The 12,157-nt window shown below is 35.5% G+C and overlaps 1 protein-coding gene across 1 annotated transcript in view; it reads left to right on the top strand.

Annotated features, from left to right (window-relative positions):
- Positions 1-12,157, top strand: part of GPAM (glycerol-3-phosphate acyltransferase, mitochondrial) — a 29,985-nt gene that overhangs the window by 7,254 nt on the left and 10,574 nt on the right. The window contains exons 4-12 of the mRNA XM_015814581.1: positions 2,729-2,842; positions 3,564-3,713; positions 4,198-4,294; positions 5,234-5,370; positions 6,604-6,703; positions 7,356-7,568; positions 7,880-7,993; positions 8,845-8,930; positions 10,032-10,147. Coding sequence (XP_015670067.1) covers positions 2,729-2,842; positions 3,564-3,713; positions 4,198-4,294; positions 5,234-5,370; positions 6,604-6,703; positions 7,356-7,568; positions 7,880-7,993; positions 8,845-8,930; positions 10,032-10,147 — 1,127 coding nt within the window. The remainder of the gene's footprint in view (positions 1-2,728; positions 2,843-3,563; positions 3,714-4,197; positions 4,295-5,233; positions 5,371-6,603; positions 6,704-7,355; positions 7,569-7,879; positions 7,994-8,844; positions 8,931-10,031; positions 10,148-12,157) is intronic.

Below are 12,157 nucleotides of genomic sequence, written 5' to 3'. Positions count from 1 at the left end.
AGTTGCGCAGCTCTCTAGCAAAAAGCGATAGAGGTGGAGAAGATAACGGAGGTGACAAATGGAAAGTTTCAGAAGTAAGTTGAGATGTCTGAGCCATCAGGGATGTAGACGGTCTCAAAGTTAGAGGCAGGATTTTTCTCAGAACCATATTAGCAATAAGTTTAAGCAATTCAGTAAAAACAAGTAATACGCAGATTCAGAGTAAGAAAAATTTCAAACCGGAAATCACTTTCACTTCTTGCTGAGAAGTATCAATCCAACGCCATTTTAGTTTCACTTTTCCTCATTCCTCCACACATACGGGGAGAAACTTATTATAAAAGTTAAAGTAAAGTCCAAAATAAAAAGCAAGCTTCCAAAGTTGGTTCGTCTGCTTATAAGTAAACTCACAATTAACTTCAAGTTGCAGCGGTGGCGGCGGCTTCTTGCTTCGCCGAAGCGAAGGCGTCCTGGATCGCGGAGAATCCTCGGGGCTCCGGAGGAGTTCTCGCCTACATCGTCCGTATAGGACGACTCGGGAACTCAACTCCTACCCCGGGCAGCTCACCGATCCCCTTATGCCCAGGGGAAAGGTATCAAACCGTTTGACAGCAGATGCTGGCTGTCAAACCGGCTTTTACGCAAAACAGGCGGGAGGCAGCAAACAGCTGCGACCAGCGAAATCGCCTGCCACTGGAAGTCCGATGCAGTTGCTTTAACAAACCAGAAAGAGGTCCTTTCATTTGAATTCCTGCCCATTCTGAAACAGGTCTTTGCTAGGATTTACCCTGCCTGTCCTGGATATTCAGTTATGTGGATGAAATGGAGAGAGTCTAGAACAGGGCTTTTCAACCAGTGGTACGGGTACCCCCTGTGGTACATTAGCACCTGGCAGGTGGTACGTGACCATCCTAGAAAAGTGGTAGCGGGGAAGGGGAATGAGCTGAACCGGTGGCAGCACCGCACAGGCCTGAGTGAGAGATGGCTGGAGCTGCAGGGCTGTCAGGGCTCAGCAGAAGTGCCAGGATCAGTGCTGCTTTCCAGCTGATCGGCGCTTCTTCAGGGCTGTCAGGGCTCAGTGGAAGCGCCAGGATCAGCGCCAGGCTCCAGCTGGAGCTCAGCGCTGATCCTGGTGCTTCTGCTGAGCCCTGAAGAAGCACCAATCAGCTGGAAAGCAGCACTGATTCTGGCGCTTCTGCTGAGCTCAGAAGAAGNTCTCGCCTACATCGTCCGTATAGGACGACTCGGGAACTCAACTCCTACCCCGGGCAGCTCACCGATCCCCTTATGCCCAGGGGAAAGGTATCAAGCCGTTTGACAGCAGATGCTGGCTGTCAAACCGGCTTTTACGCAAAACAGGCGGGAGGCAGCAAACAGCTGCGACCAGCGAAATCGCCTGCCACCGGAAGTCCCTGTATATCCTGCTTTCTTGTTTCTTTCTATAGGCTCTTATTTCTTCACCAGCTGTAAGGAGAGTTTGATAAATTGCTTTCAACATAAAAAGGATTTGTTCCTGATCTTCTTCCATAAGAAAAGTCTGTTCCTGATCTTCTTCCATAATGATGTATTAGGCTAGAAGTTTTACAATCAGGGAGTCCAGAAAGAGTCTTTTTTCCCCCCACTGAGTAAAAAGCACAGCTGAGCTTCTCACAGCTGGTGTTTCAAAGTTACCCAAGTCTTATCTACTTTCTGGGCTGTCAGCCAAGTACTTTAAGACGATAACAAGTTGAAGTATCAGGTTTAGCCACAAGATGTCGCCCCAAAATTATTTTAGTGTTTTCAGTTTTAAGGAAAAACCCAGATCTTCAGATTAAAATAGAAGTAAAGAATAGAAAGTAGAAATTCTTTTAATCCACAAGCTTTAGGAAATAAAATTTTGATTGGGATCCAATTATTTTTTCAACGTTTTAAATTTCCCTGAATAATCAGTTGCTGCTGTTTCTGGAGGGAGGGCTAAAATCCCCTTTCCCTCTCACAGGGGGGAAAATACTTTAGCAGGTAGGTAAAAAAAAAGAAAAAAGATAGGGTTTAATAGAGGTAGATTTCACCCAGTCTCTTCCACGCTGGTTTAAAGTTGCCTGGTGATAAGTGTGACTTCGGCTGTCCACAGCCTAGGGACGGGCCATATTGCTATAGCTGGTCTTTCGTCCGCCGGTTTGGAGGGTAGCGCCGGCTCTAGCTGGAGAGCTACCGCTCTCCCGCAATCCAGCAAAAGTCCCTCCTTGCTCGTCGCCTCACGGGGCAAATTTCGACCCTTTCAGGGTCCCCTAGTGATGCCAAACTGGATGAGGAATACGGTGCTTGTCTTCCAGACGTCCATGGCGGCTGCGTCGGCAAACCTGAAGTCGGGTAAAATTTCATTTTGCTTGCAGATTTGTTCTGAGCAAAATGGCCCAGTTGAGAAAGAAAAGAAACAAAATAAGCAAAACTCTTTGTTAGTATGTCCTGCCTGTATTTATGTGCAAAGCTGAATTAATAAGGAATTCATATCTTCTTTTGCTGATTTAAGCTGAACACGTTTCAGCCAAGAGTTTGCCTCATGTACTGTATTTGTTTGTTTTTTTACTCACTTCTGCCATGATACTGTTAAACCAGAACCAAATCAACACCTATACTCAAAGTGACTTCTACTGATTTTATTAATTAGAATGATTTATGATATGATATATATGATATGATATATTTGGCAGCCATTTGAAGGATAACTTTCTTATAATTGGTCTCTTTAAATTCCTCCATAATGTTATAGGTACAGAGGTTGGCTTGCTCGGCGATTTTGTTATACTCTTTTCGTGCAAGAGCGGGATGTTCATAAGAGCATGTTTGCAAATAATGTGATGGAAAATGTACTGAATAATAGTCGGTAAGATAAAGATAATAGTGATTATTGTAACTGAAAAGTTCTTATTTAGAAATAATATATGTTCAACATACAGTAAAATTGTTTTTTCTTGTACAGCAGACACTCTGAATTTAAAAGCAATTATTTTGAATTTCTCTCTGTGTACAAGCTATAGCAAGTTGAAATTTTGTTTCCAAAGAGTCTTCTTTATATCCTTGTGTCTGGCTGTGTGATATCAATTATATAGAGGCGTCATAAGAATAAGAATAAAGAACAAGAATAAAGGCTAAAATTTATTTTATTTACACATACTTTTAATTGAAATGAAATATAGTTAATATGATTCCTCTTTAGTCATTAAATTATTGTTTAATTTTCTCTTAAGTAATATTAAAAATCACCATTGTGTAATAACACACAAAGGTTTCTGGTTCCTGAACCTAAGGCTCTAAGGGAATATGAATTGTATAATTCTGCTCTACAGGTGTTCTGTAAGGACTGTATGCTTATACAAATACATATATCAACATATGTAAATATATGCATAGTCTTATACCTTATAACCTTGAAATGTCATATATGTAATCTTTTTAAATGAAAAAAATCATGAAGGTTCCAATTACAAAGTGTATAGTTAATTAGCATATTGATGTGGGGGGTTTCTTTGATATCTCAGTTTTAAATTGAAAATAGTTGATCTGAAGTAGTTGAAGTCTAATTCAGTTCACTTTATGATATTTAGAGTGCAGAATGCTATTATACAGGAGTCTTCAGAATCATCAGCTGTAAATGGTCTTGATCAGCTGGAATCTAGAAACATTAACAGAACCAAGAAGAAAGCTAGAAGGATCCTTCAAGAAATGGTAGCAAATATCTCTCCTTGTCTGATTAGGTAATAATACTAAGTTTTGTTTGTGAGGTCTGAGTGTATTCAATACTGTGCATATCCACAGAGATATTTGTTATTCCTTTCTTCATATTGTTCTTCCATTGTCATTGTTGCAAAATGAATAAAAAACATCCTTTGCCCTTGAAGAATTCCTTTATATATTAATGTATCCAAACTTTTTCAATGGAACAAGAACATGTTCTTAATAAGTGTCATTTTATCAGCCCAATATTACACTCTGTTCAGAATTATGTGGAATTAAAATTTCTTTGTATTTTATATTTTCTACAGATGATAGTCTATATATAAACTATTGTTTAAACTGCATTTTAATAGAATTTTCACAATATGCTTTTGGTCCATCATGGATGATGTGATTGTTTCTGTTTTGAACATGAAAAAGCAACTAGTATATCTTTATCTATCAATTGATTGTATAAAATATAGATTCTATTATATAGTGGCTTAATTTATATTTTTCTTTCAGGTTAACAGGTTGGGTTTTATTGAAATTATTTAACAGCTTTTTTTGGAATATCCAGATTCATAAAGGCCAACTAGAGATGGTGAAAGCAGCAACTGAGGTAATAAAAATAGTTGAGGCAATGTATGCAATGGCAGCATTTTCATTTTTTTAACATAGTAAATATCGAGTTATTTTCAGATTCAATCTGTGAAATATTCAGGAAAAAATTACCTTTATTTGTCTTTCCTGAAAAGATATCTTTGATAAAAAGGTATATAAAATAAAGTTCACTTACATCCAGCATAATCTGTTTTACAGTGTCAATCTTAAACTTCAGCATATAATCACTTCAGTTTAATGATTTGTTTAATAAATAAAAATAATGAGTTAAAAGTTACTGCCAGAAGTTATTTTGTGTAATAAATTGTGTTAGTGCCTTCTGTGTCTTCCTCACCAAAGCCACAGAAGCAAAGGCACTGCTTACAAGAAGAAATGCAAAAACTGTTTTATAATCTTTTTTTCAATTTCCAGGATCAGTTTGTTTCTCAAGACCTTTGAAATTATTATTGGGGCTGAATCTGAATAGAATCGTTACTGGCCAAGATAAATTGTAGTAAATTGTCAGTGAATGATATATTCTTGTAATATCATCCACTTGAAAATTTCAGTAATTGTAGAATATTTAAATGATAGTTTACCATTAATTACTTATTTATGGTTCATTCAATATATTTTTGCCATTAATTTCCAGATCATTTTGTTTTAAAACTATTGAACAAAGTATTGTTCAAAGTTTACCTTGCTACCTAATCAAAATATAAACTACTGTATATGTTTCAAATCCACCCATAATATGATACAAAGAAAGCAGTTATATTTAATTGCTATAAATCTGATGAAAATCTATTGCCTGTGAAATATATATCCTTTCTATTACATTCATTCCCTCTTCTGCCTAACCAATGCAAGTACTACCAAGAGAAAGAGAGAAATTGATTGATATGTTAAAATTATGTTTTGGTATCGAATGTAAACTCCTCTTTTCTTTTTCATACAGCTAAATTTGCCTCTTGTCTTCTTACCGGTTCACAAATCTCACATTGACTACCTGCTTCTCACATTCATTCTTTTCTGCCACAATATCAAGGCACCCTACATTGCAGCAGGAAATAATCTGAATATTCCTATTTTCAGGTAAAACAGCATTAGTACTTTTACTATGTTAATGTCAGCCATTTTGTTCCCTTGCCTGACCAAGGTGAACTAACATCTGTCAAGAAGATATCTGAATATGTAGCATGCATTGATGGAAAAGTGCTTTGTTGTATGACCCATTATACATGGCCAGCAACTTTTATGTTAATTTGGTAAATAAACAGAAATAAGATTGCAATTGTAGTAGTCTTTATTCTGAAGTTCTAATATAATTTTAACATATCAAAAATTCAGAACATTAACATTGCCCATAGTCACATGACAGAGTGTTACTGTACATGAAATACCTGTGTCAGAAAGTAATGAGGTTATTTTTTACAAATTGTGCCAAATAGAATGAAAACTTATCTATCTTGAAGTATCTAAACTTCAAGAACTAGTAATTTTTTTCCACGAGAGACAGAAAAGTCAACTTTTGATATAGATATAACTTATAGAATAAGAGTTTCATGTATAAAAAGATTATCAATTGTACAGCATCGAGTTTTATATTATAATTACAAATTCTTCACTATTGAACTCTATCTCATGTATGTCATGTTTAAGAAAATAGATTATTCCTAACTATCTAGGACTGTAATATTGTAATTATCCTAAAGAAAAGGGTTTTTTAAAAAACAAAATAAGGTATATTTTGTACATTTAATATGTGTTTTCAAATAATATGCTTCTTTATAATTACCATAATTAATATATATAATTGAAATCTTGGTCTCTTACACCATTGCAATATGATTTTAAAAAACATTGGTAAGGGTAGACATTGATACAGATTTCTAGTAAAAAGCAATATTGATTTATAAAACAATGTTGATAAAACCTAAGTTTTTATATGATTTATTATATGTCTTGATTTGATTAATGAAAAATTATATTAATATTTATAAAATACTAATTTTATGTATTTAAACATGTTTTCATATCATTGTATCACATAACAATATCATTTTCCTCAAAGACATTAAAAGAAAACATCAAGGGGAAAAAAGTGAACATTTGTAATGTTTTTTGATGTGTAATGCTAGGAGTGGTTGATTTGAATGCATCTAAAGACTTTATAATCAAATGCTCAACTAATATTTGTTAGTTTTTTCCTTTCATATTATACAAATATGCATATTGTATTTTTTCCAGTCTGGTATAACCTGTGCTAAAGTTGCATTCTTTCCCTTTTAATTAAAAAGGCATGCATATTTTTTCCCCTTTCCGTAGCACCTTAATCCACAAACTTGGAGGGTTTTTTATTCGAAGAAAATTAGATGAGAGACCTGATGGCCAAAAAGATATTTTGTACAGAACCTTACTGCATGTGGTATGTACATTAAAAAAAGTTTATTTCTGCAAGGTTGCAAATAAAATCTGTGCATTGTATCAGTGCACAATGCATATGTAAATGTATAGCAAAGTTCAAAATTTAAAGAAGTTTCATTTCACTTTATAATTGAGGTATTGTTCCTTTCAGGGTTAAGCCTACATAATATAAAAGATTTACTACAATAGAAAGGCTTCTGCAAAGAAAACAGTGAAAAGCTTGTATTGTACTTTTATGTATTTTGTGGAAACTGATGACTTCATGGATCACATGGATACACCATGTCAGTGGTGTATGGACTATACATGTGCCATGAATAAATTTGTATGCTTTAGTTAAATGTTGAAGTTGCATTTCTCATATCTATGCAACTATATGCTCTTAGTTATGTGCACTGTTGTTAGTTAGATAATACCAAAGTTACTTGTGATCTTTCAGTAATGATTATCCTATCCAATCATATACAGTTCCAATAAAAGTAAAGTTGTATATCATAGATGAGGACATGTTATTGCTTAAATGATTAGAAATCTTGTTCTCACACAGAGTTGCAAATCTGAGCTGTGCTCATGGTGGGTGTCCACCTTACAAATTACTGATTTGAAACAATGCAAAGAACTTGCGTCTGATCTTGTTGCCATTCTCTTTTCAGCATGTTGAAGAGTTGCTTCGACAGCAGCAATTCTTAGAGATATTTCTGGAGGGGACACGGTCCAGGAGTGGGAAAGTAGCCTGTGCAAGGGCAGGTCTTTTATCAGTAGTAGTGGATGCTCTATATTCAAATGCTTCTCCTGACGTACTAATTATACCTGTGGGAATCTCCTATGACAGAATAATTGAAGGTCACTATACGAGTGAACAGCTGGTAAGAGGTGCTGTTTATTGTATACTTAACAGTTCTGCTGATAAAACTATAGTTTTGAGACAAAAGTTAACTTTATCTGGACTTAATATGATACAAAATAAAATCATGCAGAAAAGTAAATCATTCAGGGGAAAATGCTTAAAAATATATGTTCATTTGATGAAAGCAACTATATAACAACTTCACATGATTTGGAGGACCAATGAATTAGATTTAGTTTTATTTGTTAATAAAAATAACTTGGTGTGCAATGCTTGCAAGCATTTTTTTGTGATCCCCCCCCTCTTTTTTTTCTTTTCAATGTCTTTCAGGGAAAGCCCAAGAAGAATGAAAGCCTATGGAGTGTAGCCCGAGGAGTCTTTCGAATGTTACGAAAGAATTATGGATGTGTTAGAGTTGATTTTGCTCAACCATTTTCTTTAAAAGTAAGCTGATATTTTATGACCAAAATTTCATTGAGAAACTGTGAAAAAGATATTTTAAATGAGTCATATTTCAGATTAAAGTAGAAACAATATTTCAAGTTTTTACTTCACACATAATGGTATTGCTCAAACAAAAGAGTTTTGTAGCTGAAATCTCATGCTAGAATACAGATCCTTACACATTAACAAAAGTGTTGAATATGAGATGCCGTGACTTCAAGGTATTAATCAAAAGAAAACAAAAGTAGTAACAATAATAACTGGAGCAAATGGAGCATCATTTGAACACCTTGAAGCTTGATAAACTTACTATTAGTCAATTGAAAAAGGCAGCTTTACTTGGACCACTTTACATCCTTCTCAATATCTTTAACACCACCAAACAATATCTGCCTATTCCCAGAATCTTGGGAAAGATTCAATAGGTGGATAAAATTGCCTAATTCACATCTGGCTGACTTCAACCAACCGTAATAATAATATACTTGGAACAGTTTACATCCTTTGACGATACATTAATATTATTAAACAGCAACATCTGTCTGTCCTAGGTCCTTTGGAAAGACTGAGCAAAGACTGAGAAGACAAGAATGGAAAAAACTAGTAGAGCTTTTTCTTTTAAAGCAGTGATGCAAGAAATACCACCTAGAAATATCTAAGAAATTTATTATTACCTTTTCAATTTGGTTGTAAATTAATTTAGATTCTTGAGGTAACTAATGCACTTCAAAAATTACATGTTTTCAGTATATTACATTATTGGCTAATTGGCAGTTTTGCTACTATGCTGTTCTCTAAAAATCATTTTCCTAATCAGTAAGAGATTTGTTACAAATGTTATGTTTTTACAGGAATATTTAGATTGCCAAAATCAGAAACCTTTGCCTGTTCCCCTTTCTTTGGAACATACTCTATTACCAGCTGTACTGCCTTCAAGGTATGATGGAATTGAGGATTTTCTATCAATGATGAACAAACAACAATCAAATATTCTGTTAAATCTACAGATTATAAATGTTGAGGAAGTTCTTTTCCAAATTTCAGTTTATCAAGCTTTAATACAAATTTAAGGACTCAGGATCAAAATGTTTTCTGTGAATGTTCTTTGAATAAGTTAGAATTCTGCTTAGATAACATCCATCAGAATGTTTTTATTGAATATTACACACTTAACTATGTGTATAGTTAAGTACTACATTTCAAAACCATTTAGTCAAACTAGTTAATACTTAGAATTCTAGCTGTACCTTTATTTAGTAATTGTGGTGTAAATCAGGGGTAGTCAACCTTGGCTCTTTTATGACTTGTGGACTTCAACTCCCAGAATTCCTGAGCCAGCTGTGCTTCTGGGAGTTGAAGTCCACGAGTCATAAAAGAGCCAAGGTTGACTACCCCTGGTGTAAATGTATCTTGAATTTTGGATGTTTGTCTCTGATTTGTCTAACTAAGTTTGAGCTAGCCTATTGAAATCGTTTTGGGGGTAACCTAAATAATTGATTTTCTGGGATTATGTATTAGCTACTTAACAGCCTAAGACTTTGGGGTTTTATGTTGTTGGTTTTTTTGCATATGATCAGGAAAAAAAATTGAGGAATTGTTACATGATAGGAAAGTTGTAAAATGTATCATTACTCTTGCTGCAAAGATATCATTATTTCTTCAGGATATGAAAATCTTAAGATGAAGCACGATTTCCTATTTTGCAATACAACCTGGATGCTACTATGGGAGCCCAGGCTTTGTTAATACAGTGTGATTCCATGAAGCAAGCAGTTGTAGGGAAAAATCTGTCAAACTTAGATCTATAATTTAATCAGGGAAGTATGGTTCATGTTTTGGCAAAGGACGGTAATAGACTTGCCCTACAGTAATTTTCAAAATCTGCTCATATAAGATAAAAGAACAGTTTATTTGCAGGTTCAATGCCGTCTCCCTCGCAAATATAGTCTCTGGCACTGGGAACTGCAGTACTTAAAATATTTTGTGGTCCGTACAGTTCGTACAGTATAAGTTACCCATTCTGTCACTTAATCTTCAGGCCTAATTACATAGTAGGAGAAAGTACAGAAGCTGCCCTTCCGGATTCCAGGAATTTATCTTATGAGCCACTGAGAAGACAATTAATAGCTAACTTGGCAGAACACATAATGTTCAGTAAGTATTCATTGTAGAGTTCATCCTGCATTTTCTCTGTCATATTCAACTTTCTAAGTAGCAGGGCTTTCCTTTTCCTGTATCCTTTCTTTTTCTTTTGTCTTAAAATTATATAGTCTTTAATCTGAGAGATGCCATTCTGAATAAATCTCTTGATTACACTCATTGTATTTATTGGATTTGCGAATTTTACATAAAATTATTGATTGCCTTTCCCAGAGTGGTGCAGGTAGTCCTCAAGTTACAACCACAGTTGAGCCCAAAATTTTATGTTGCTAAGTGAAACATTTGTTAAGTGAGTTTGCCCCATTTTACGACTTCCTGCCACAGTTGTTAAGTGAATCATTGCATTTGTTAAGTTAGTAACATGGTTGTTAAGTGAATCCGGCTTCCCCATTGACTTTGCTTGTCAGAAGGTTGCAAAAGGGGATCACGTGACCCCTCTGGACGATGCAACCGTCATACAACTGAGCCAGTTGCAAAGCGTTTTAATTTTGATGACAAGACCGTGGAGGTGCTGCAATGGTCGTAAGTGTGAAAAACAGTCATAACTCACTTTTTAAAGTGCCGTTGTAACTTTGAATGGTCACTAAATGAACTGTTGTAAGTCGAGGACTACCTGTATAATGCCTTCTGGATTGCACCAATATAGGAAGCAAGCCATATCTACTTCTAGAAGTTTAATGTGTGAATAGCATAATCTTACTTTTCTTCATCTATTTAATCTAATATTTCAGAGTTGAGCTCACTCAAATAATGTCTACAGTATCTAGGATGCGTATGACATAAAAGGAGCACATTGAATAGTTAAATATTTTTGCTGACTAACTTTCTATATTTAATATATTCTTAAAACTGTAACACTTCTGTAGTAAAGGAAACCAGTTTTTTGGGAGGCAATGCCAAACTAGTTGGCTGAAAATATTTTGGATCTTCCTGTCTTTATTTTGAGTATATTGCTGAAGATGAAATAATTTAACTACAGTTGGTTTCTAAAATAGGGCAGGATCCTGTTCTTCTTCTAATGCGTCAGATATTACTCACAAAAGTCACTTCTTAAAGTGACAGTTTGCAGGATAACCAGCTGGGATAAACTGACTGCTGTTAGACAGCGGTTGAGGGAAAGCGACGACTGGTCTGTCAACTGGCTTCCAACCCCTTCCCCCCTTTTGCCATATGATATATGTATAACCTGTCATGGTTCCGATAGATGAAACCCATCAAAAGAACTTCAAGGCAAGAATTCTTTCTTAAAGAACATTTTATTCAGGAAACAAAGTATCGGCACTACATAGTTGAACCCAAAACTAAATTCCCTTCCCCCGGATACAAAGTAACAAATTGCAGTTCCCACCCCCAATAAGCAGTCATAAATCACGTTTTCCAATTAGCCTGAAACACGGGCTTTCTCCCCTGCTCCTTAGCCCGCCAAAACGTTATCAGTTCGTCCTTGAGTTCCCATAGAACAGCGTTATTATTATGGCTAGCTGAGCTCAAGCATTCATCCCAACCTCCCTTCTGCACCTAGTTTCTAACAAGAGGACAAAGCATGTTAAAAGCAAAGCGGAAATGACTGCAATTTTCATCAGTTGTCAGAGCGGGAACATCCAATCAATAAATGTGTTTCTTTGACTATTGGCACTATTGTACATCTTTTGAGAACGAAATCAAATTATGCCCAAATTCTATCTTGTGGTTTTTTGCTTTTTTTATGGAATGCTCGTTCTTCAGTGTAGATAACAAGCTTCTAGCAGTAAGAACTTTGTCTGGTTAAGAAACCTCTGTTTATTTGTTTATAGGAATTTATATACTGCCCAATTCAAACAATTCCAGGCAGTTTATACAGTGAAAACACATCACATCAACAATAGAACTACAGTACAGTAAATCATCTGCTATTCAANGCGTACAGGTCGGTGGGGGGTAATCTGTGGCAGGAGGCGGTCTCGAAGGTAACCAGGTCCGGTGCCATGGAGCGCTTTAAAGATAATAACCATCACCTTGAAGCGC

This window comes from Protobothrops mucrosquamatus, unplaced genomic scaffold (assembly GCF_001527695.2).
Source record: "Protobothrops mucrosquamatus isolate PMUCROS unplaced genomic scaffold, P.Mucros_1.0 scaffold266, whole genome shotgun sequence".
Classification (NCBI taxonomy): domain Eukaryota; kingdom Metazoa; phylum Chordata; class Lepidosauria; order Squamata; family Viperidae; genus Protobothrops; species Protobothrops mucrosquamatus.
This window is presented reverse-complemented; position numbering and strand designations above follow the sequence as displayed.